General features: G+C 47.3%; 6 protein-coding genes across 6 annotated transcripts; 3 read left to right on the top strand and 3 right to left on the bottom strand.

Moving 5' to 3' along the window:
- Positions 1-1,743: 1,743 nt before the first annotated feature.
- On the bottom strand, positions 1,744-5,106 carry F4822DRAFT_100283 (HbrB-like protein). The gene has a single exon (XM_051452302.1). The coding sequence runs from the start codon at positions 4,798-4,800 to the stop codon at positions 2,137-2,139; it is 2,664 nt and encodes an 887-aa protein (XP_051308664.1). The 5' UTR covers positions 4,801-5,106; the 3' UTR covers positions 1,744-2,136.
- A 69-nt stretch (positions 5,107-5,175) lies between these two features.
- On the top strand, positions 5,176-6,004 carry F4822DRAFT_100305 (uncharacterized protein). The gene has a single exon (XM_051452303.1). The coding sequence runs from the start codon at positions 5,381-5,383 to the stop codon at positions 5,804-5,806; it is 426 nt and encodes a 141-aa protein (XP_051308665.1). The 5' UTR covers positions 5,176-5,380; the 3' UTR covers positions 5,807-6,004.
- A 208-nt stretch (positions 6,005-6,212) lies between these two features.
- On the bottom strand, positions 6,213-13,989 carry F4822DRAFT_439232 (SPX-domain-containing protein; the record flags this gene model as incomplete). The annotated part of the gene is made up of 12 exons (XM_051462613.1): positions 6,213-6,296; positions 6,359-6,791; positions 6,842-6,950; positions 7,008-8,660; positions 8,691-9,491; positions 9,564-9,662; positions 10,608-11,385; positions 11,431-11,479; positions 11,513-11,784; positions 11,839-13,024; positions 13,098-13,244; positions 13,973-13,989. 12 exons carry the CDS (start codon positions 13,987-13,989, stop codon positions 6,213-6,215), a joined length of 5,628 nt encoding a protein of 1,875 aa, XP_051308666.1.
- F4822DRAFT_422993 (uncharacterized protein) lies at positions 13,929-15,030 on the top strand. Its single transcript, XM_051459928.1, has one exon. It carries the CDS (start codon positions 14,301-14,303, stop codon positions 14,796-14,798), a length of 498 nt encoding a protein of 165 aa, XP_051308667.1. The 5' UTR covers positions 13,929-14,300; the 3' UTR covers positions 14,799-15,030.
- On the bottom strand, positions 14,842-16,593 carry F4822DRAFT_100342 (S-adenosyl-L-methionine-dependent methyltransferase). Its single transcript, XM_051452304.1, has one exon. It carries the CDS (start codon positions 16,243-16,245, stop codon positions 15,289-15,291), a length of 957 nt encoding a protein of 318 aa, XP_051308668.1. The 5' UTR covers positions 16,246-16,593; the 3' UTR covers positions 14,842-15,288.
- A 4,523-nt stretch (positions 16,594-21,116) lies between these two features.
- On the top strand, positions 21,117-25,435 carry F4822DRAFT_100368 (Rxt3-domain-containing protein). Its single transcript, XM_051452305.1, has 3 exons — positions 21,117-21,161; positions 21,343-23,895; positions 24,110-25,435. Exons 2-3 carry the CDS (start codon positions 21,593-21,595, stop codon positions 25,188-25,190), a joined length of 3,384 nt encoding a protein of 1,127 aa, XP_051308669.1. The 5' UTR covers positions 21,117-21,161; positions 21,343-21,592; the 3' UTR covers positions 25,191-25,435.
- The last annotated feature ends 1 nt before the right edge of the window (position 25,436 follows it).

The raw sequence follows: 25,436 nt of genomic DNA on the forward strand, positions 1-25,436 counted from the left end.
GACCACTTGACAATAGACGCCGCTTGGAACCAAGTACTTGGGTATCGGGGTTGAATTGCGCCGGGGTGAAGGAAATACCTAGTATGCTTGGTACAGGTGGCTTTGGGGTTAGAAGACCATAGACTTTGTAGTGCTCGAGATGATGGTTTTTTTTTTTCTCTTTCTCGTCAAGTTTGGCTGCCTGGGCGCTGTAAAGATCGACTGATGGTGGCCTTCTGTTGCGTTTGTAGCTAGCTAGCTACGCTCGGTAGATTTAACGCGAAGATTTAGTGACACATCGTACGGAGTACTGTGTAGACGATGTAGCCCGAAAAGTAATGATTAGTGAAAATGGGAGTGGGTGGGAACGTCTCTGTTCTCAATCAATGGGGGCGGGTCTTAGTTGAAGTGGCAGGTATTTGAGAGACAGTGTGAAATTGTAAGACAAGGGAGAGAGGGAAGGAAAAAAGTTTCCCGAAAATATCTTTATGCACTGTGCTATGACCACGTGCAGGGCTTAATTGCCTCGAAGCTCCGACTATCGCCGATGAAGTAATATTACATAAGATAGGTCTAACCTAAATAAGGAGTACACAAAAATACAATTGACCAGCCACCAGATGCGCAAAAGTTTAAACTACTGTGATTAGACGACACTGACACTGTGATAACATTAAGGAGATGGAAAAGGTATAAAAGTTACTAGTGCTCCATAAGTGTTACTATTTTATAAATTATCACGCAAGATATGAGAAACATTATGAAAAACCAACGACTTAGCAATAAGCATCCTGGCATCTTATAATAAATGAAGATGCATTTAATTGGATAAGGACATTAGTACTCGGGAGATCGCGGGTTGAATAGACAGTGTGAGAAAGGCTTTGGAATTCTTATTAGATAAGAAGAAAAGGTTATTACACACGGTATATTTTAACAAGGCTATTTTTAGTGTCGGCTCTTATCAGTGCCTCTGGCAGCTGGCAATTGGTTAAGATCAAGTAAACTCTGCATCACATGACTCTGAGATCTTTTGTCGGGTTAACTTAATCCGTCTCCAATTATTTTTAACATTAGCTTTTATGGCTCCATATTAAATTTTTTTTTCTTCTTCGCGACTTCAAAAAGCTTCGCACGCTTGTTCGATCTTTTAACCTTCACTTTATTTCCTTCTCATTTTCGCAACCCCCCATATCGCCGCCTTTCTCTTATTTTCCCTATTCAATTCGCGGAAGGATATGGCGGACTCTTCACTTCAGAATCTTCCGCGGTTCCAATATTGATCCGAGGTATGTCATTTTTTGATGCGCGAGACAAGCGACAGAATATTTCCCCCCCCCCTCCCCCCAGCTATCAGGATGACAACCTATAAATACGTCTTCTTTTCCCAACTGAGTCGACCATGAAAGAAACCTAGTCTGTTCGGGTCTTTCCACTTCGGTGGCAGCCTGTTACTTGCCAGTATACCTTGTCTGATTTCCCATATCGTGTACACCTCATTCTGTGATGGTTTCACGAGACAGGATGCAATGGGGATTGTTCTCGTCGTAGTGCACTCAACGTTTTGTTCCCTGCTAACCTGCGTATAGATATGTTCTTCACGTGTAACAAGTAGAGCACGTACACATAGTTTTCATTTTGGTAAGTTCAACCTTTTTACTGGTCTTAATCATTTGAGACCTCTTTCACTGTTATTTTTCCTTCACTTCTGGCATTTCGTATGATGAAAGTTCCAACCACATTCGCAGTTTCCACTCGAGCTTCACTCAGAGCCTTTTGCGAAGCAGATGAGGGCATATAACCTTCCTTGGATGTCTGACCTAAACAATGCCAATTCCCGCCTAAATCATTATGACCGTTTTATCAAACCGAATTATTGGCTAACCGCATTTTCATAGTGTTTTTAATTGGCCGTGTTGGACCTGGCGATAGACTGAGCGATATTTATTCGCGCGTGTACACTCCCAATCCACATTGCATTTGTTATAATGAGCTAAATGTATATCCGAAGTAAACTTAATTCCAATATTCCGTTTTGGACCTCATTTTTCTCGTGACCGTGATGCCCATCCTAACTGATGATCGATCCAACAAATCCCATGCCTCTGACCAAATTGCTGGTGTTTTATATCCATCGTTACATACACTAATTCGAAATCAATTCACCTCAACACCTTCGTGTATCCCTTCTCTTAATATACCGCTGATAGAATTATTCTTTTCCTGTCTCTTAACCCTCCCACCTACCATACCTCTTCGGTTCCTACCTGTCCGACCTCTTCCTAACCAATTCAACTTGAGTAATCGACCCAACTCGGCTACCATTTTGCTCGCTTCATCTGCACTATTTGCGTTGACGCCTGTGTCGACGCTTGCAAGCACACTCATGCATTGAAGCATACGCCCAACCATTTCCGTAACCTGTTTGCTGTCTTCCACGTTCTGCTCTCGCACACTACCCAGGATTTCCCTACCACCGCGATCGCTGCCGTCTCTAGTTTGCGGCGTAAAGGGTCTGAGAAGACTTCCGGTACCAGCGGATGTTGGGTCGGACACGCCGCTACCAAAGGATACATTACTAATGGCACGGCTTCGCGATGGGTTGGAGTCATTCCCGAACACTGTCGTAGAGGTTGAATTGTAGCTTGCAACGCTGGGGTCCAATGACATGGCTGTTCCAGGGCGGCCTGAGGGCCCATCACTTGGCGAAGTAGAGAGCGAAGCGACACTATCATTAAGGAGTGGCGGTGACGCCAGCGCAAGAGAAGCAAGGGAGGACGGTAGATGCTCAAGGGATAGGCGCGAAAAGATGGTCTTCAACTTCTCGTATCTAGGTAAGATTAGGGAATTCCGATATGAAATGAGCACAAGCCGTCGCACATCAAGAACACTCGAAGCTGGCGAGAGATGGGCCTCGAAATTTGGACCTTGGTGGTGAGGGTCAGGCGCTGCCGAGTCTGCTACTACGCCGCCCCAAAAGTCCCGCGCCTGCTCCGGCGTTAATATAGATCCGCAGCCGGAAAATTCCAAATCTAGGGGGAGGAAAACGGCCTGCATATAAGGTAGTATACTCGTAAATGTGAAGATCCATAACTCCACCAGCGAAGGTATTAACCTATCCTCGGGGGTTTTACGTAATGTATGGTCAAGCGAAGCGAAGCCTGTTGAGAGAAGATCTCTGAGATCGTCGATGATGATATGAGCGGAGCGACGTTGTATGCAGTATTGGATATGCATAGTTACAACGCGATTAAAATCTTCTACTGGCAATCGCAGGTCCTCCCCCTCGAAGATGACTAGTAGCTTTGCCCTAAGATAGGGCCAGGCATCATCGAGGGACATGTTGTGAAGGCCATATTTACCCGAATCGATAGGGTCAGAAAGATAAGAGTGTGTGGTAGCCGCCGCTGATCCCAGACTACCGGGCCCGGGCCATTCGGAACCAGCAGCAAAGGAGCCCTCGTCTTCTTTCTTCTTCTCGCGTAATGCGCGTCCTCCATGCCGTAGATCGAGACCACTGACGCTTTTGCCGAGATTATTGTTCGGGCCTGGACTTGGCGGCAAGTTAAAGTTGTATAAACTCGAGGGTGCATGAGGATCAACGGGCCGAGAATTGCTAGCAGCAGAGGAAAGCGGGAGATGATAATCATCCTTGCCACCTAGTTTATGTTTTTGTCTTGATAGAAAATGGTGTTTCTTTTCCTTATCTTTCTCCTTGCCTTCTATGGGCGAATCAACTGGCCGAATAGTTGCGGCAGATGAATTGCCTAGGCTATAGAACGATTGTGAATCCGCTAGACTAGTTGTGCTGAAGTTGCCGCGCTGTAGTGAGGCCAACGCAGAGCCAATTTTTCCGGGGCTCGGTAATGGTCGTTCTTTTGTATCGCCTTTGATCTCAATCTTTTTGGGCCGGGAAAATAGTTTTACTTTGGACTTTTCTGCCTTGGCGGGCTTCTCTGGGACCGCAGGGGCCGTAGGTGTAGATTGCTCGGGTGGTGGTAAACCTGGCGAGGACTGAGGCGATCTGGGAAAAACAACGTTGGCAGCGGCGGTGGCAGCGGCGGCATGACTCCCTAACAGTCCGTTATGATATCCCTGAGCAGCGAAACCATTATCTCTTGGCGCACTGGCTTCGGTTAGGCTTAACATTGGTGGACTGCGGTGGCCAGAGATAGGTTTTGGACCTGGTCTCTTTGCGGCGTCGTGACTCTCGCTCCCGGGAAAAGGGACGGTTTGCGATCGATGGCGGCTATGTTGCTGGTGCTGCATTACAGCCGCTTGGGCGGCAATCTGACTGGCCGAGAGTGAGCCTGCAGGTTGACTCTGACTCTGGGCCTGAGCTTGGGCTTGGGCTTGGGCCATCGCGACTTGTGATAGATTGGATGTGCTTGTAGAAGGCAAGGTGGGCTCAAAGAGGCCTTGGGTTTGCGAGTGTTTCCTTATGTGGCCGGCGCGAGCGGGTGGTAAGGTTAATGGCGAGGCGGTTCTCGGTTGAGGAAGTTCGAGACTGGGTCTAGCGGTCGGACGAGAGAAGTTATAAGGACTATTCGCGTAAGATGGGCTTGCGATGTTAGGAGAGTGAGCTGAATTAGAAGGACTCTGAGGCCCTCGCGCTTTAGGAATGGAAATGGTATCGTCGCTCGAAGATGTATCTATCCTTCGTATTTGGGGTCTTGAAGAGGCGGCGGCTGCAGCAGCTGCTGAAGAAGCTGAGGAAGAGGAGGCTGCAGCTGCGGCTGCGGCGGTGGAGGCCGAAGAGATACTTCCGGGAAGGGGAGAGAAGCTCCCGGGGGCTCTTTGCTGGGGTCGTACTGGTTGCATGGTCTGATCGAAACGTCCCAAGTTCCTAGTCCTTGTTACATCTTGCTTCTCCTGTGATATATGTGATCAATGATCGGCGCCAACTAAACCACTAACCCCCTCCGAGAGGTATGGATTTGCGTTCTTCGGTTCGTCGCAATGTCACTATGGTGGTCAATCGGACAGCTGACGAATACGTTTATCGGCAATCGTGATACTAAGAAGATGGATGGTATAATAACAAGAAAAAAAGAGAGTAGGATCGAGGTATGTTCGTACAGGGATACGGACTAGTGTACATGAATAGACGTAACTATAACGGCACCCTAGTTTAAAGAGTGGAGCAGTGGAGTATATTATCATAAAGTTTCCCCAAATTATGCCAATCTGAGATGTCTTGTACTTAGGTACTTAGGTATATACCCCTCCATTGTTGAAAAGGTTGAAAAGTCTCGTCATTCTAAACTTCAAGATCTTATTAACTGCCTCTATACATACGTGTATATAGGCAAATAGAGAATAGTTTACTACATCGCAAGACCATAAGATACCATTCACATATAACATAGTATTCATCCATTGGACCCGATACTGAAAAAAAATGACATTCTCTACTTCCTCAGCCACGGCAGGCTCTACCACATCTTCTACCATAAGTCTAACAACGCATATAAAAGCAACATATACCAACTCAAGATCGACTCGCGGCACCACATCATTGGAATCCTCTCTATCCTCCACTACAGGATTCGCACTCTCATTGCCACTCTCTCTCCCCAGTACCGATTCGACAACAGCACAGAAGACGACCTATCTAAGCGAGCTACGAGAAGCTGTGTCGTCGCTACAGGAACGCATGAACAGCGAATTAACAACGAGGATGGAGGTTGAGGCAAAAGAGGCGGCTGCTACCATATCTACCACCTCGAACGCCAAGGGCAACAAGACTGTTGGTGCTAGCGCCGTCGACGAAGCGGCTGAAGAGGAGAATTATGGCGAGGAGGTAGTGGAAGGCGATGAGGAATAATGATAGGCCAATCATTACTCGTACTACTAACTATACAAAAAAGATGAAACCCCATCTACAGCACTGGAAACTGAACGACATTTATATTGCGCATACAATGATTTCGAACGACGTTGGATTGCTTCTCCCCAAAACGTGAGAAAGCGATATCAATTTGACAACAGTCTGGATACGAGGGGGTATTACCCACTAATCACCACTACTCCGATGGCATGCGATGGCGCCTATATCATGCCTATAACCCCAAAAAATTGAAACACCCCTGATCCTTAGTATATGCGAAACCCCTATTCTCCCCTTGCACCATTAGCACTAGAGCTGTCCGCCCCTTTATCGCGTGCCGTTTCGTTCTCGAAATCTATACTAGCAAATAGGAAGACTCAAGCTCAATCAACTTCAACCGTGTCTACCCCACGATCCAGTCATACGTTCCGTTCGACTGCCGCTTGTGCTGCGCCCACGTCTCCCTAGACATCCATAATGGACAACGCTATTATCGGGAAGCACTGCAACAACACTGTTGCCTAGCCTCTTGTGGCAGACACCACACACCCTTTCCTCGCTGATGGCCACTCTTCTGCTACGTCCTCCCTGGCCGCCGGGGATACCATCTCCGAGGAGCAGCAGCGCTTGTGTGTTTACCAACTGCGTCTTTCGTAACCCCTCGATAATACGTGATTCTGAGACTAGACTATTAGCCGCACGCATGCGCCCTTGGAAGTACGATTCGAGTTCGGCTACGGGAAGGTCGTCAGGTATGAGAGACAATGTCGACTCTGCCGGTAGACGAGAGCCATGTCTGGAGAGGAGCGACAAGGCCGGTTCTAGGTTGGGTTTATTTGGCGGCGGTGGAGTTAGGTACAGGGAAAGGAGCATGTGATAGATCGAAGGCTTCGAGTCGGGATCACGATCATCTTCGTCCCCTGATGATGTAGCAAAAGATTCTCGGCGAGAACTGGGGAGCCCATGTATGCGGTTGCAATACCTAATGCGCTTTGTAAGTAACAATTAACAACTGACAAGGAGTTTACGTACTCTTCAGCCTTTGCATAATCCTGTATGTTAAACACGTAAATCTCGAGTGCCTGCTTGTGTGAACCCATATTACTGAAGACGATAGCTCGGGCCTCGTAAAACGCCGGATCTCGATATAAAATTAGCTAATGCTCGTATATCCGTATACTTATAAGGTGACACTTACCATCGCGAGGAATTATGCTCAGCGCTCTGCTAAGACTGTACTGCTGACTTCCTCTTAGGAAGACTACTAGACTGTCTAGCTTTTCGTTCCAGGATTCGTCGCGTTCGCCTTCTTTTAATGCCTGAATTAGTAGCTCTACCAGTCGATTATGGAAGTCCGGTGTGCCATCTTCTAACTCCATAATAATATGTTGAAGATATCGAATCTCTAGATTGACGTGAATGGCGCCGAGGTACCGAACAACCTTCTCTCGTGGCAGAGTCTCGGCATTTTCGCTATCCACAAGGAATATCTCCATCCCCCGGTCTGGATCGCGCCGTAAGACCCAGTCCGCAAATTCGAGAATGATATCAATCATCTCTGGTGGGAGACTTTGTAGGTATCCAACCGTCCTCTGCGGGCCACGGAGCTGTTCAGGTATAACTACCTCTGAGTCTAGATGGCCGTTAAGGTCAAGTTTGGTGGGTTCCCTTTCCGCTTCCATGTCCCCGAATTTACGAAGAAGAGTGAGCGCTTCGCGATGGAGCTTCTTTCCGTAGAAGAAATCGACTAACTCATTATATCGATTGTGTTTGAGCAAGTGCTCATTCACTACAGCCGGATCGCAGAAGTTCGGGATACGGAACAAAGACCCAGCAAGTGTAGGCGTCACAAACATTAGGCCACGGAAGAGAGCTGTATCGACTACGGTGAAAGTCTCTTTGAGTTCTTGTTCTAGTTGCTCATCGGACTCGGAGTGAGGGTGTGTCAACAAGGCGTCTAGATTCTCATCTAAACTCATAGATGAATCCGTATTAGTTGTCGGTTTCCTTGGTTTTAGCTTCCCAGTGGCCGGGTCGATCCATCGTTGCAAACGCGCTCTTGTGCCAGCTAGATAACTGTTTAGTTCGCGTACTGCCTTGACGAGATCTTTCCCTTCTAATGGGCCGTCTTCATCCACTACCTGCTTCTTCTTGGTTGAGACTTTTATGCTGGCTGCGTCTTCGTTATCGGTACCGGCCCTCCTGGATGACGCGATTGAAGCTGCATCAGAATCTGTTTTGCGATGTCCCATCCAGTACTTGGCGAAGGCGCTGGGTCGAGATGGGGACGCGACGGGGGTATCAGCTTTTGCCGCCTTTTCGCCATTAACCTTTTCGTCCTCATCCTCATCGTTCCCCTCCTCCTCCTCCTCCTCCTCCTCCTTAGTGTCTTCTTGGGGGGATTCCGCAGAAAGATCTCCGGCGATTATTCTAGGGTACAACTTCAGTACCCTCTGGGGAGGTGCATGTACCTCATCCTCATTGAATAATGCCAGACTGTCTGAGAATTTCTTCTTTTTGAACAACACTTCTGCTTTCAACATCTTCGCCTCACGCATAGTACCAGTTTTATCTTTTAGCAATGCATCCTCAAGCATACCGAGAACACTTATAGCTTCATCATACTTGGCCCCGTCTACCAATTCTTGCACTTGTGTGTCATAGTCTGTTGCTTCCATCTTCCATATGGCTCGCTCACTACTAATGTGGAAGCCCTTGCCTGCATGAGCAAGACTAACAGTAGGCGGTGGGAAATGTAGCTGTGCAGCACCAGGAAGTTCTATCGTTTGCAGTAGACTAAGGGTTTCTGGATTCCGTACTTCCAAGGTACCTTTGGCTGGCGGCTGAAGGGCTAAAATGTAAGGGTAACTATACCCAATACTCTCAGGCGCGCTCTGCCAAGGTACCTGGCGTTTCTCTAAGGGCTTTCCGTCGGTATCGACGAAGAGTGAATTGATATCCTTGGCGAGAAGCATCTCACCCTCAGCTAACCTTGTGGCGAGCGGCTTCGGCATATATCCACCCAGTCCCATATAGCCCATACTCGCAGCGCCAAACCTAGTTCCCTGCCCACCAGTTGCGGCAGCGCCAAGCCCTACGATCTCTTGCGTTTCGGCGGTCGTAACATCGACAAGGACGTATCCTGCGTTCATACCGCAGACAACTTTAGTCGCATTTGCCCAAGTCAATGTCCTGATAGCTTCGGGTAGCGTAATCTCGATCACCTCGTCGTGCAATTCGCTCTCATGCCAACTCCATAGTAATAGCCGCCGTTTTACGGCCACGGCGAGGCGACTGATAATCTCCGGGATACCCGTGGCAGCATCCTTGACAATATTGCTAGTGACAGCAAAGCAGGTGGCATTCTTTGTCCGCGCTATCGTGTCCACCAACTCATAGGATTGCAGGTCATGTAGAGAGACATGGTAGTTGGAGAGAGAAACGAGGGTATTGGCTTCTTTGATGATGGCGAGCTGCTCGATAGCGCGTGTCGAGAACTTCTCGACTTCTCGAAGGAGATCGGTGGGTTTTGATGAAGCAGATTCCGGATTCGCGTTCGGCTGGGCACTTGTTGGGGAGGAAGACACACCATTAGAGGCGGAGGAGGCGGGTGGTTGGGTTAGTTCGTTGAGACGGTATATTCGCAGCGAGCCCGTGTTCAGGCCGACGAGAACGCGATCGCCTAACAATCCAAAGAAAGGATAATTTAGTATTGGAGTACCTATGGTAAGCTATGAGAACTGAATATACGTACCATATGCTAATATGGCTTCTATTCGAGACTTATCACGCTGCTTAAGCTCGATGATGGGACGAGCCGTGAAAGCGGAGAGCATGGCCGCTCTAATGCTACCTTGAGAGGATGTTCATTGATTTAACAAGATGCGAAAATCAAAGTGAAAGCGAAAGCGATAAGTCCCTCGGGAGCAAGGAAAGGAGGCAGTTCGCTATTAGAATATAGTGATTACCTAGGTATATGTAAACGTATACACATACAAGCGCATGTATGCGTCTGGTGTGTATGTGTTGTGTATGGGGAAATGCGAAGTACGGTAGAGTTAAAATAGGTAGCTAAAGGCTACAAATGTACCTAAGGTAGTACATGTATGTCATCTGAACCCTTCTAAGAAGTTAAGAAGTTGGAGACTTCCATTTCGCATTTCGACAGGAGCTAGAGTGGATACCGATGGGTACATGGTACCTCGGCAACCTATGACCGCATTAGCCTTCAATCCAGGTCTAACCCTCATTGGGCAATAAACATTCGGGTCTTGCTATCTGATTGGATACGATACATTATACCCAATTTACGTTAGGCAACTTATAGACTTAAAGACAACCCTATAGCATTACACGTACGGCCTCTCAATTACCTAGGTATATATACATAGAGCGTAGAACAAGATCACCATTGAATACTTATGAGGTAGCACGATACTAAAGACGTTGAGCACTAGATACATCAAGTACCTGCGTAGATTTTTATTTACAGGGTGGTACAACATTTACAAATGCCTTGGATACATTCAGCAAGCCAAGTGCTTAGATATTGTTCACATCTAGGTGGTCAATACCGTCAACATGGATACTTTACATGCCAATTATCCGCATTGCACCGTATCCTAGAGTAACTACAACCGCCAAACTTATCAAACTACTTGGCACGCCACGACTAATGAAATGCTTGACTTGCAAGTATCTCTGCCCCGTTGCGTCCTCTTTCATTATCGCAGCTGCAAACCGTTAGATATTACCCCAATTGTCACCGAGAAAAAGAAGGAAGGCACAAAACACTTACTCATATTAGGAAAACCGCTCGTCGGTAGCGCCATCGCTGCACTGCACATAAGCGCCGCGGCCATGACGAGAAGATTAGGATGCGGTTCATCCATGTCCTTCCCGATATCCGACACAAGCGGTAGGATAATCAACGCAGCTACCGTGTGACTGATAAATGTTGCAATCACCAGAGTCAGACTTGAGAAAATCAGTAGGACACCGTACAAATCCACCCCATTCACCTCCTGGGAGATACCCTCAGCTACCGTATGAAGAAGTCCAGACGACTTAACGGCTTTACCGAGAGCTAACCCTCCCGCTGCGAGGATTATAATAGTCCACGGGAAATTGTTGAAGTCTTCCTTGGTGAGTATACCAATGCCGAAGAAGAGCACAATTGGGATGATAGCAATAACACCCATATCACCAAATGTTGCCTCCAGCTGATGGCTCGCGCACCAGAGCCCGATGGTGGCAATACAAATGGCGGACACAAACCATTGTAAGCCAGTGAACGGTTCCTTGACCGGTCTAATCGGCACGATAGTAGTACCTTTGCCGGGTTGAAATGTAGTGAGGAGGAGGATCCAGATAAGGAGTATCGATACGATACCCACAGGGATAACAACGAAGAACCATTCACCCCAGGTTGGCGCCGGTTCCATAATACCCAGTGCGACGACGTTCTGGGGCGAGGCGATAGGAGAAAGCATACCACCAATGTTGGAAGCGAGTGCAATGCCCATGATCACTGCTTTGGACATATTGGAACCCGAGGGGAGATTGCGCAACATCGGCTAAAAAGTTACTAGTTAGGATAGATATTAAACATCTCAGGGAACGTTACCGACCTCGATAATAGAGAAGCAGAGCACGGGAGCTGCTACGTTACTAACGAGCATACTCGCAAAAGCAGCCACAAACATGGTAGCGACAAGGACAGTACGCGGCTGCGTACCCGCCTTGCTAAGGACGAAAGTCGCAATCCGCTTATCGATCTTACATTTAGACAAGGCGGCGGCAATAGTGAAGCCTCCCAGCAGCAGCATAATGACCGGTGTCCACATGGCCGCGAATACGTAAGTAGTTGCAGCTTTAGAGCCTAGCCGCGTGTACGGCGGATCATCTAAACGGACGACGTTGAGAACCACACAGAGGAATGGTATCAACAGAGACGTCACAAAGAGCGGTATTGCCTAGAACGAGATCAGCTGCGCTTACAGCCCTAGAAAAATGTTGACATAACTCACCTCGGTAGCCCATAGCAAACTTACAAACACCAGCATAGCCAAACAGTTCTGCTGCTCGGATTTCTCCACAATAGGAACAAAGAGCATTACTAAAAATATAGCGATGATGCCAATAAGTGTGAACATAGTCGAGCTGAACAACCATGTCGGACAGGTAAAGCGTCCAACCGGTGTGTCAATTTCTTTCATGGGAGTGACAGGCGCATCATCACCTTGTAGCCTCAACTTGATACCGTCGTTCTGAGCACCCAAAAGGCCACTGCCGAGAGTTGCGGCCTCAGCGCGACGCTCAAGACCGATGAGTTCTCGCCAGACCGTGTTTCGTTCCCATACAACATGCTCTCTCAGGTGCGATCGTAGATCTTTCTTAGCAAGAGCCTCATCGCCATGCGTTACTACATCGGCATATGCCTTCTCCATCTGGGCGATATTTCCCTCGACTTGCCGGATTGTCTCGGGTAGAAAAGGATACGATGACTCGACGGTGTCCTCCATGTATTTCGGTCGAAATTCTTTATCGATGATCTTGTCAAACTTCTTAAGAACCTTACTAAAGCCCGTCTTGTTCAGTTGCACGTATGACTTGAGTTCGCATAGCTGTACGTAGAGGCTTATAATGCGTTTCTTCAGCATAATATCAGAAGAAAGCATTTGGGCAGCCTCGGCGTAGTCATCATAACCAACGCTATATCGGCGCGATCTAGTAAGATCGGTCGAAGCTGTGAGGTCGGTCGAGGCAAGCATCACGCTAGGAACGGTACGTCGTCTACCCAAACCGCCACCGAGGCTAGATCGACGCCTCCTGTTGAGGGCCGAAGTCTCGTCTTGATCATCATCATCACTGTCTTCTTCGACGCCATCGTCAGTCGAGCGTGTGCTGTAGGCACTCCGGCCGCTTCGCATGCTCTGGGCACCACGGGCAGGTTTAGCTTGCTCGCTAGCGGGCCGCTGCGGGAGCTCGGGTTCGTCGTAGCCATCTGACTCAGGTGATCCAAAGTCACGCAAAAGATCATCGACCTCGTCAAATAATTCCTTTTCCTTGACGCCATAAAATGATGAGATCTTCTCTAGTTCCACGTCTAACGCTCGGCCGAAAACGGTTTCGGGATCCTCATTACGCAGGAGTGGGCGGGTTTCGACATCGGAAACGCCAGGTTGGTGAACGGTCTTTTCGAGTCCGTAAATTCTAGAAAGGGTATATATGGTCAAACGGAATAATTTCACAATATGAGGAAAGGGTTGGGTGGGAATAAACAAACAGTTTCTTAAGGTTGCTATATGCGATATAATGACTGCTCCAATCTGGAACAGCATTAAACTGGATGCTATGAGAGAACTTCATTTCGTCGCGCTCCTCAAGCCACCGTCTCTTCTCTTCCCTCTTAGCTTTCCGCCGTAATTCTCTACTTGACAGAGGTTGATGGTTACGATGGGAATCGATAGGCAGCGATTTAAGTTCGTAGGTCTCTTCGTAATTGGATATTCCGCTATTACTCCCTCCTCTATCTCTATCCCCTGGCTCCGTTATGGTATGGCCGGGGTGGTGGGGAGCTAGATGCGCGTGAGCAGTGTCGCGGGATGAGGAAGAGGAGGGGTGCACCAGGGATTGAAAGGGTGCTATTGTGGAAATAATAGAAGAGACTTTGTTTTCCTTCTGGGTTTTAAAGTCCAATACGTAATGATGCAATTCGGACTATATGTGATGATCCACAACGGCGTCCAAACATGATTTTTTGGTAACTTGCCAATGATGATTTTTGTTGATGTATGTGGTAAGAAGGGATTCTCTCTCTCTCTCTCTTTCTCTACCTAGGCACGTTAGGTATTGATCCGCCCCCCGAACTAATAATAATTAGAAGGCTAATGTATGTACAGTACCTACCTGGGTATCGGTACCCAGCTGCCTACATATGTACCTAAAACACTATATCTGTGACAAATGGGAACCTTATTACAGGCCCACGTGAGGCTCTAGCTTCTCTTCCAAGGTTCTGACATGCCAGCATGCTCTCCACCCCACTGCTACAATGTACATACATATAACCTGATGTGAGCCTTAAATTCTATCACTATCATCACTAGTAGAAGTTCCTATTTCGCGATATAGTTTTTAAAATAAAATAAGGGTTAATACTTCGAAAATTCATGCATTAATATATTGGATTTTAAATAAATTAAATCATATTAACATTTTATAATTCAAAAAGTGCAATCCTTAAAATAAATATAATGAGGCAGGACAAGGCACTTAGCATGTAAAGAGATCAATACATCAGATACATGCATGCATGTAGGTACTAGTACTAACTGTATTTTAATATTATAGGCAGGCACGCTACCATTACTACTCTAAGTCCCAGGCTACATCTCCCAATTTACCTTCTCAACCGATATTAATACCGCCACACTTTCCCAACATCCAACACCCTACATCCAACATCCTACATTCTTCGTAAATCCAGATGTATCGGCATCCTTGGAACCGTCAGGAAGACGCTCGTCGAAGGGCGGCCGCGGAGGCGGGTCGCCAACGAGCAGCCGCGGAACGCCCCGTTCGGCCCCTCATCAATTCTTCTAGGTCCATCTCAGACGTGCCGACAAATGGATTGGGCCAGTTAGCAATTCTACCCAATGAAATCATCATAGTAGTCTTCGATAACTGCACTCTGCGTTCTCTGCTGCGGCTCGAGCGCGTGAACAAAGCAGCTAAGGATTTCGTAAACCTTCTTCACGATATTGAACATGTCAGGGAAACTGCGAAGGGAATTGTCCAGCGTGCCAAACCTCACTACCGCAAGTTTATGTTGACAATCTTAAAGATCACGACGTACCGTGGATTAAGATATCTCCTGACCAACTTCACCTGTGAGACTTGCGGCCAACCAGGTTCTTTCCGTATGGTCAAAGTCAAGGTCCTATGTGATACATGTCAATCCTCGAGGAGGCTAAATAGCAATTGACCGGGTTGAGGCATGATATCCAGCCATGGTTCGTTAACTTTGGAATGGCATGTTTATTACATGCCCAGGTACCTATTACAACTAACGTCAACTTATCAGATGCTACAACCAACCCATAATTTATATAACGATAAACAAAGAAACCTCCGGGAAGGCGGCAAAACCTTGTATGGACGGAAACCACACGATAATGATCATGAATGACGACGAAAAAAAAAATGATATTGAGAGTGACAATTCGGAGAGGATGGCAATTATGAGGTGTTAGGCTCTTAATTTCACTCTAGGTGGTTATTTTATTATTGTAACCGGGGAATACATGGTTACCTTCACAATTCTTTATCGGTGCTTGCTCTAATTAGTGGTCACGGTGAGTATCGTTGAAAACACCCAGGAGGATGGCTACTCAAGTTCAGCCAAAATCTTACAGGTGTAATGTTTAAGTAAGGCTGTCCTAACGTTCCATGCTAATTTCATATGCTTCGAAGGCCTACACCCTCTTCTTGATTATAAGTAACACCGCTTCTACGCATATTACAATTTCCTCTTTACCCTTTTTCTCATGTAGAAGTTGTTCCACTCTCCGCCTGATGATTCTTGGCACGTCGCGTTCGGTGCCGACAGCATCTGGATGTGCCTCACGCCAACGAGTTACCGGACTCGAGGTTTTGAGCCGGTTTTCAAAATAATCCAATGTGACAGTCCGCGGACCAAGGCCGGATTCGGCGGCCTGGTCATCCGATCTTTCCTTCGTCCATTCTTCACGAGAAGACTTGCTTTCATCGAAGTCCAAAACGGGCTCATCCAAAGTCCATGGGAGAGGAAGATCGACATAAAAATTCCCAGCAAGATGGTTCCCTCGTTCCTTATAGGGCTCTAGGTACTGCTCCTTGATCTCATCTATAGCCGCCTGGATAGCAGCGTAGTTTGGCACAGACGAATGTATGGTCAAAGCCCTGGTGGTCCAAATGGCCACGGTCCCGCCAGGTTTGAGTACCCGCGCCGCCCGGGGCCAGAACTTAGACAGGTCAAACCAGTGTGCGGCCGTGGCAGCTGTGATCAAATCGACACTAGAGTCCGCGATAGGTGGGAATAAGTTGGATCCAAGATCCTCCGCCGCCGAAATCTCGAACCGGATTGGTTCCGATGAAGATGAGATACCTCCAAGAGAACGAGCCGTGCTAATCATGCCGTCCGAGGCATCGATGCCAATGGCGTGGGCAAAGTGAGGAGCAAGACCCCGTGCAGCAATCCCAGGGCCACAGCCAACGTCGAGGATAGTGTCAAGCTTGCCACCCGTTGCGGTATGCCTGTCAACAACAATGCGGTAAAAATTCTCGTGGTAGTCAGCACGGCCCCGTGCGTATGCCGCTCCATCCTCGGGTTTGTACGATTTGAAGGTCTTCTCCGCCGCAAACGACGCTGTTGTAAGTACAGAGCTGGCCATGATGGGGTGGTTTAATTAATTCATTAATGTGCCGCTCGAAAAAAAAAAAATTTAAGGACCTGGTGATTGACAGGTTAGACTGTGTTGTTGAAAGGCATCCAGTGGTTAAACGGATTAGTGCTACTATAGCCATGCTTCCAGTCACGCCATTCTAACCACATATTGTAATATGACCTATTGTGAGGTAGTGTAGCGGGTTATATATCTGCCCAAGTTTGGCGACATTGCCCGTTTAAACATTGGATATTAATTTCGACCAGCTTGAATAACCCAACAAAATACCAATCCAAGAAGCTTAAAGGAATCCTACTACTTGATTCTTCCAAGGTCCTGAATATATTCATTTGCCAACCAAAGTTGCTCTTTTGATATAACCTTATACAACCATTCAAATTATTTCAAAGCTATAATTTCGCATGCAGTATGGAAATGACGAGAGCAAGTGACGAGAATCAGTAACAGAACTTCACTTCGTTACCAAACCCTTCAAGAGAGTATTGTCTATAACATATTCGTAGAAATGCCTCCCTCGATACTATGTTCTTTCGATATTTGTCTCTACCTACTTAATCAAGTTTATCCAACCTAATCACTAAAAATAGACAGTCCATCTCCAACAAAGAATTCTAAGAATGGCTACAGACATTTAATCAAGATCTTACATCAACTATTAAGTTCCTTCCTTATATGCGATCTCCCATTGTACAAGAAGAACAAAGCTCATTCTAATAGTATTATCTATACTAATAAAGATACCCTTAGTTGGATGGGCACACACGACTCCCCTCGCCACGTTGTAAAAAGAATGCTTGGTTGTGTAATGGGTTACCGACAAACACCATGAAGACAAGGACTTATGGTCCCTCGAAAGTAGCTACCAAGGTTCTCGGGTATAAAAGCGCCTTGGAGAAGCATCTAGTTTCCCTATCGACTAACTATCAGAACACCTAAACAACAAATTCACACTACAAGACACCACAAGAAACAACATCCAAGCGCATCTAATACGCTCATTATCAGCAATGGCATACAGCAAGAACATCGCCTCCAGGGGAGCTAAGAAGCCCATACCTCTCAAGAAGGGTGGTCTCTTCGACTTTAGCGACACCGACGATGGCCTCCACGCAAGCAACAACTCTGGATCGGGTAGCTGCTCAGTTATGTAAATAACCAACCTCTCTCCACCGAGATGAACTCTTATGAGAACATGAATTATGTGTATCACGTCAGATATAGGGGCGGTTCGAAGGATCGTTGAAGGGTTGGATAACAAGGACGCTCTTTTTATTGCATTCAAAATATACCAATAGGCAGTCAGTCACTCGTTACTTTTCTCGACTATTTAATTGATTTAATTGGGTTTTCCGTTGCACTATAAATTACACTGTCAAGTATCTATCATGGAAATCTCGTCGTCCGCTAAAGTAGTTGGTATCATGGTGTTTTACGCCCACCCAGGTACGTTTGTAAGTTGTAATATATTTATGATATCTAAGTAGAGTATTGTTGCTTCTGAAATATGAATTGACAGGTATGGCAGTAATCCTCTGGCTTTTCTCTTTTTCGGCACACCTTATTTATTTGATGCAAGTGAAATCCAAAGCAGTCTATATATGTCCTCTTACCTAACAGTGCTAGCGATCTTCTGACATATACTTCGTCTTGACTCGGTGTAGGGCTGCGAAATGCCGAATGTAGTAATACGGCACGGGTTTATTGTTACATCAACATGCAACAGTATCAGTACAGTAGGTACGTCAAGGGTCCAAAATCTGCGGAGAACCAGCGGCCCTCACTGTAACTTTCCTGTTGCCGATGTGATGAGATTTCTATTTGAGGCCCGAGGCTATCAAGTATGCGACCAAAGAGGGGCCGTTGTATGTATCAGGACGGGATGCGAGTAATAAGTTTTCTTTTCTTTGTCCTTGTCCTTGTCACTGTTCTGTATTCCTCTTAGTCAACGTTGAGATACACCGACGAGGGCTAAGCGTTGTACAGCATGACTTGTGCAGATTTATAAGGTCTGATGACCGCATTCTGCAGAGACGATTGTCACGATTGACAGGGACTGGAGCAGCAGTAGTTTTCCGAAGAAAGTCGGTCAAGAGGATTTAATACGGGATAACGATGTAAAGAGATTCGTATGGGTATCTGCATTTAAATAATTATTACCAAGTTTTTGTTTCTTATTTTATTTTATTATAATAAAAAAGAATAGAATAAAAGGTATATGTAATATATTTACCTAGGTATGTAAGGACTTGAAAGTGACGATGTCTTAGTCGGGGGTTAATAAAGATGGCTTAATATTTAGGTACACTTAAAATACCATTAAAATTAGAATAAATCGGGTTGACTGTGGGGAGCTATGCAAGTACTAGAGACGTACATGTACAGAAAACCTCGGTGCAATGTTAGCTACCTAGGTACATATATACGTATAGAAATCCACATGCATGTTTTTCCTATCATCTACCTTGTAACGGACCATGGATGCTACCTGTATGTTTTAACGATCTGGATGCGCTGGCAAGACTAAGCAGGGATGAGCTGCAAACTATTAATTTAAACCCTGTAAGAATTAAGTCCCGCGAGTGGTTTGCCGGTAATAGGAAATGCGGAGGGATGAATATATTTTTCTTCTTCTTTTCTTTCTTTTACTAGAGAATACGTAGAGGAAGACTTGACGATATATGTACCTAGGTAGAGGGCAATTTGATTCATTTGGGTATATAGGGTATACATGTAGAAACTTGCACAATGTACTGTACATATGTATATATCATATTAAAATTCAAGTGTTTTCCCTTGTAAACTCTACCGCACGTGTATATAAGTACCTACTTATGTATAGTACATACATCAGTTATGTATGTAATAATAAGCTCCATTGTGCCTTCGGGGTCCTTGCTCCTTGCTCCTACCTGTTCCTGTCGCTTATTCCTGACCAATCGATAGTATACCGCATTAGGCGAACCCAATTCTTTTCCCCGAATAAACCACATGCGTTTCTTATTTTATTTTATTTTTTCTTGTTTCTTCCCACCTCCAAGAACAAACAAAGCACTGCACCTCCTTTTTCGTGATACGGCATACGTATTCTGCTAGGCATATGTATACCGGCAAAACTCCGTTGCATACACATTGTTGATGGGGTCGTTGAATCATTAAGAACTGCCACTGATGATGCCTGAACGACTGCATGACGGCACGCATGCATAATGCAAGGTCGGAAAACCCCCATCCTCTAAAGACAGCAATCCTCAGCGAGGCAGGGACGTACACACATACCAGGGTTACAAGTTGATATTGGTATTCAATTCTGTATGAATATAATAATAATAATCGACTACCTAGGAAGCAGTTGGTTCGCTGACTGTATCTAAGCTCTCTCTCGACCTAGGTATGCCAACCAACATCCGATGGTACGACCATCATCGCTGCATTTTTTTTTTGGGACTGCCCCGAACATTTCGACTTATTTGACAGGTAAGCGGTTCCCTATTCTGTCTATCTTACCGTGGATTTATCTCAGACCGTTTTTTATTATCCACAACACTCCCTACTTTGATACGTGTCTGGATAAGGCATAACTATAGAAACATACATACATATTATATGCATTTTCCCAATTTTTAAAGACTGGTTCATACTTCGGTACTTATCAAGTACCTACTTAACGGTCTTTTGATCGAAGTTTGCCGGCTTCTACCGATCTACTGGGCCTGCTTGAAGCTTATTATTAGCCTCTGCGCTGGTGAAATAGTAAAGGTTCAAAGTAGTTAATTGATGACATACTACACGCTATGTAAGGTACCTACCTAATACAATATGTATCACGTAGGTCTTATTTATCTACGTTCACCTATCCATCCACCGATTTTATGAATTCTCTTATGATGTGTTACCTTAATCATAGTACTACCAAGCTGTAAATTAAAATATAATAGAGCAAACATGTAGATGAGAGTACAGACGCGTATGCTTCATGTTCCATCTCGTCTCGTATTATCGGCATCATGATTACCATCATCGTTCTTCCATCCCCACTTTATTTTCTTTGATTGGCTCCATTTTTAGATGGACCATCAACTGTACTAACCATATCTGGCAGTACTTGATTCAGATCCCCTTGTTTTACTTTAACTTTAACCCCTGGTATAGACAGCTCTTTCTACATTATATTTCTACATTTTTGCGTTTCTAGTTAATCCATAATTAAAAGTTAGATTTAACACTTAAGCTATTCTTAAGCCAGCCTTACTACCATCACCGCCCGACTTGGCTGTCACTTTTACATACCTCAAACAACGTCCGGGAACTTGGAAGTACATACATAGCATCCGCTATCTGTAACCTTTGTGCGTGTTCCATGTTCCCTTACTACGGTTGACCCGCAAGGTACGAGAGGGGGCAAATGGTTTCTGGGAGCGGATAGCCGCGTACTTGGCGAGTGGGCGCCGTGGATTCGACAAGGATACAATAGAAAAGAAAAAAAAAGCTGTACTAGGGTTGGTTGTATGCCTTAGTGGACCACTCACACCTTGACCTGGCACACAACACACAGTTCACAAGCTCCCGCCCCCCCCCCCAAAATCCGCATTGTCTATACCTCTACACCCACATACCTAGCGTGTCTATGCATGTACACACCCATCTCGCAAAGCTTTGAAGCAAATCCAAACAGTTCAAACCCCTGTCAACGAAGAGAGCTGGGTTACCATACGGCCCCCAGCTCGAGCAAGTCAAGGGGGGGGGGCCAACCGAGCCGGGCTGTTCAAGGCAGGTCTAGCGCAGGAAAAAAAAGAAGCACTGCAGAGGTGTGCATGCGCGCTTGTGTACCTGTTGTATGGGGTTTGGTTTGTGTAAGACTTGTGAGAATAGATAGGTTTTCCCATTCCTCTACGTACATACATGTATGTTTTTTTTATTCTCCCCCCCCTTTGGCTCCTGCACTACATTGACTTTATCCGTCAGTTTCAACCTTACCTTTCTCGCCGAGAGTCAGAAAAATTATCTCGCTTCGACGTCGTCATCCCCTTCTACTTGTTCCTCTTACTTCTCTTTGTCATTTTTATGTGTTTCTAATGAGAGAAGTGCGCGTTGAACAGGAAGAATATACAAACGTCAGTGGAAGCGGTAAAGAGAATTATAGAGAGGGAGAGAATTCGAAAGCCGACACGTTATCAGTATCTTTTTCTTCTTCCATAGCTTTCGCGACGGAGAATACCCGAGGTGTTGTGGTGTCGTTTGCTGGTGCTAGTAGGCCTTACCCATCCTACTGCATTATCCCCATACCTACCTAAGCACTACTAGGTGGGTAAAAAAAAAACACCGTTGGGCGACCATGGATTCGAGACAACCGCCACCACAACTCCCTTTTGCTCGCAACGCTGCATCACCACCAGCTTATGCCCGATCGCCCTTCCCACCCGCTCCTAGTTCGAATTCGACAGTAACAGCAACTTCCTCGCCCTTTCATCCCTCACATCCTGCATCTGCAGGCCCTGCTGCCTACAGCGAACATCAACGTCGACTATCCGACGCGAGTCCTTTTTATCCACAGTCCAGACCCCCTTCCTATGCGCCCGAGCCTGCATCGCATCCTGCGCCTACCCATTCGCGACATCAAAGCTCATCGTCCATTAATGCTTCCTTATCTCGAAATATGCCGCCTCCCTCGCCTCCTCAACATCCAACGCAACAGCCGCCAGCTTCTCATCCCGCGCATCAAATGGGGCATTATGGCGGTCCACCTGCACCGAGGGCTCCGCCTATGAATCTTGGCCCTCCAAGCGCCTTCCCTTCCGCTCGGGAATTGCCTGCTCTCAACTCTATACCTCGAACAGGAAGCACGGGAGGAAGCATGTCAATTTCTTCGATGCTTGGTGGACCTCCAGCTCCTCGGGAGCCGACCCCAGGACATCCAACCACTTTCCCACCTCCCGTCACTACTTCTGCTGTTTCGGGACCCGCATATGCTGCGTCCGTCCACGCGTCGCCTAGGATGCAGGCTGCAAACGAATATGCTGGGTATAATAATAGGAGACCCCAAACGCCTGACCAAGGCAGACCGTTTGATTCGAGAGATCCCAGGGGTAATGTGGCAGGTTCACCACCGCAGGGCATGTACGGAACTCCCGAGTTATCTCGATATAGTACGCCGCAAGCATACCCGCCACGAGGCCCGCCAATGCCTCCGGCTGAAGAGAGGAGAGAACAGCCGGCACGCATCCCCGTCGCTAATGTGCCGCCTAGACCGAGCAGTCAGCCTAGATCCTATCACGGAGTTCCTCAAAGATCGGTAGACATGGGTAGAGGTCCACCACCTGGGGATCCCATGTACGGCAGGCGAGATGAGGCACGACAACCCGGCCCACCGGAGTATAATCCAGATCGACCTCCACGAGCTATCCCCTACGAAGAACAGCGCCGCTTCGCTTCTGATCGAGACCTTAGGGAACATATGAGCAGAGAGGCAGAGTTTCATAGGGAAAGGGAACGTAGGGAAAGGGAGAGAATGCATTATGAAGAACAGCGTCCATTTATGGCTGAAAGAGAACGTATCGAGAGGGAAAGGGAAAGAGATCGCGAGGTAGAGAGGGAGAGAGAGCGGGAAAGAGAAAGAGAGAGGGAAAGAGAAAGGGAAAGAGAGAGAGAAATGGAGATGCGCGAGAGGGCTAGAAGAGAAAGGACTACTTCTGATCCAAGTCGCCCGCCCGGCCAGCATACTGCAGAGCTCGGCACTCAGGTGCTTTCGCGACAGCCGCCTTTCGGCAGACATGACCCTCGAGACCCAGCTGCCTGGCAGCGACCCGGTTACGATCAACCGCCGCCAAGAGATGCGTACGGTCAGGCCTATCCCGGTCCCCGACAAAACGAATTTCCCCCGACGACCGCCCCGCCGTACGGAACGCACCCTGCTTATACGCAGCCTCCTCCCCATGAACGCTTTCCGGTGGCTGGTCCACCTCCCCACACAATATCTGTGAGCCAGCCAGGCCCACAACCTGCACATCCTTTCGGGTCTCCTGATAGGCATCGGTTTATTCAGACACATCCTCAGCAGCAGCAGCCTCCTCAGCCACCACAACCACCGGCAGCTCACCGGGGCCGCCCTATTGACGAAGGGCCGCCTCCACCGTCAGTTGCGTATAATGGTGGCCCAGGTGCAGCTTCTTTTGAACCGGTCCGGCCACGTGTTATGGATGACGGACCGGCTCCTACGGGACATCAACGAGGGTTTCTTGGCATCCAGGAGATCAACCGTAAAGGAAGGGTGTCCCCACTCCCACAGGCGGTGCAGGGTGCGCAACCCCAACTGCAAGGCCCTGCAGGTGAGCCTGGGATTAAGAGTGAATTCGGCCGTATGTTCTCTGGCATAGGAAGCGGAGTCCGCGGTATCGGTGTCTCTAGCCCAGTGCCATCTGGCATGCAACCTCAGTTTTCTAGTGCGGGCCCTACGCGACGTGATGATGAGCACCTAATCCATGAACCACTTGCGGAGGCGCCTGTGAAGGCAACTACCAGAGGGAAGCGGAGGAAAGCTAAGGATGAAGATAGCAAGGGTGACGATGATAGTACTGGTAGGATCACACCAGTTGGCCGGGCTAAGCGTCCCAAGACTCATGCTCATCACCACCACCACCAGTAAGTCATTGTTCTTATCATATATGCGCTTCGGCCGGTATTCATTGTAATATTTTTTTAGTCATCATCATCACCATCATCATGGGCCGGAAAGGGCTACTTCGCCCTTACAATCAGCCAATGGACAGCTAAAAAACATTAAAACTAACACACCGATACCATCTCCAACGCTCAAAGATTTTACTACTCTTACTCATCATCACCAACCTCCCAGGTCAGTCGCGGCTCCATCATCGAAGTCGGCGGCGCCTGGCTCGACGATAATTCCGAAACCAAAACACAAGATTTCGTCACAGGCCGTTCTTGACAGTGTTGCGGATCGGCCGCGAAAACATTTGGGTGACGTTGTGTACCAAGTTGTTCTGAAGCCCGCCAAACTAGACTCATCGCATTCTAAGTTCGGTTACTCGTCGAATCCGCGCCCCCTCCCTATAGATACCATCAAGGGCAACGAAAACTCGACCTTGACGGTTAAAATCCCACGTGTGCATCTGAGCCCACCTGCCCGCGAGGAGATAACTGCTCGTCGGGCCGTTTGGGGCACGGATGTCTACACGGACGACTCGGACGTTGTTGCAGCATGTATCCATGCAGGCTGGATTCGAGGCGAATGGGGAGAGGACGTGGATGTAGATTTACTCGAGCTGTGCAAGGCATCAAATTCCAAAAAGCAGCGTACAGTGCCTACCGAGCAGCACCTCGAAGTGTTAACTTCGCCACCGACATCTGGTCCTGCTCAAGTTCCCGCAGATCGCGATTTGCATGTAACGATTCTAATTCTACCTGCGCTCGAGAAATATAGTAGTTCGACGCGTTATGGTATGCAGAGTCGCGAATTTGGCGGTACATATAACGGGCGCAAATCAATTCATGACGGGATTAGTTTTATGATTCAAAGTGTGCGTTGGGTTGATGGCGCAGCGCCGCAAAGTAGACTTCGGGGCAAGGCGCGCAGGGAACGAATCAGGAAAGCAATGAGTGAAGTCAATCGTAGCCAAGTGGTGGACATGGGCGAGAAAGAATTTTTGGGTAAGACGGTAGTAACGAGGGATACTGGTACCGGAAAGGAAAGAAATAATAGGAAGCCGGCCGACGGCAACGGGGAAGGGAATAAGGAGAATCGTCCTGCTGCCACTATGAAAGACGCAGCTCGCACTACGGACCAAGAAAAGCGCAACTTAGATGGGAGCCCAGACTGCAAGGCTAGGGAGAAGAGTGGTTTGGCGGAAAGCCAAACTGTTACCCGCGGGCCAGAGAAGCGTGGCGAGGACGAGTCGACTAATGTTTCTGCTTAGGAATAAGCGGTGGATTCGTCATAAGAGGAAAGTGGTATACCCGGTTTGTGGAATAAACGGAACGTGTGGTCAAGGTTAGGTATGGGACTATGTATAGTAGGATTTGAGATGGGCGGTACTTTCTTCGTCTTGACCCCTTGCTAAGATACCAATCTATTCGGGTTCTATGTTATTTATCTATTTATTCACCATTTTACGTAGCATAGCGCGGAGTTGTGAACAAGACTATCTATCTACTTACGTCTA

Source organism: Hypoxylon trugodes, assembly GCF_022578975.1.
Source record: "Hypoxylon trugodes strain CBS 135444 unplaced genomic scaffold F4822scaffold_13, whole genome shotgun sequence".
Taxonomy (NCBI): Eukaryota; Fungi; Ascomycota; class Sordariomycetes; order Xylariales; family Hypoxylaceae; genus Hypoxylon; species Hypoxylon trugodes.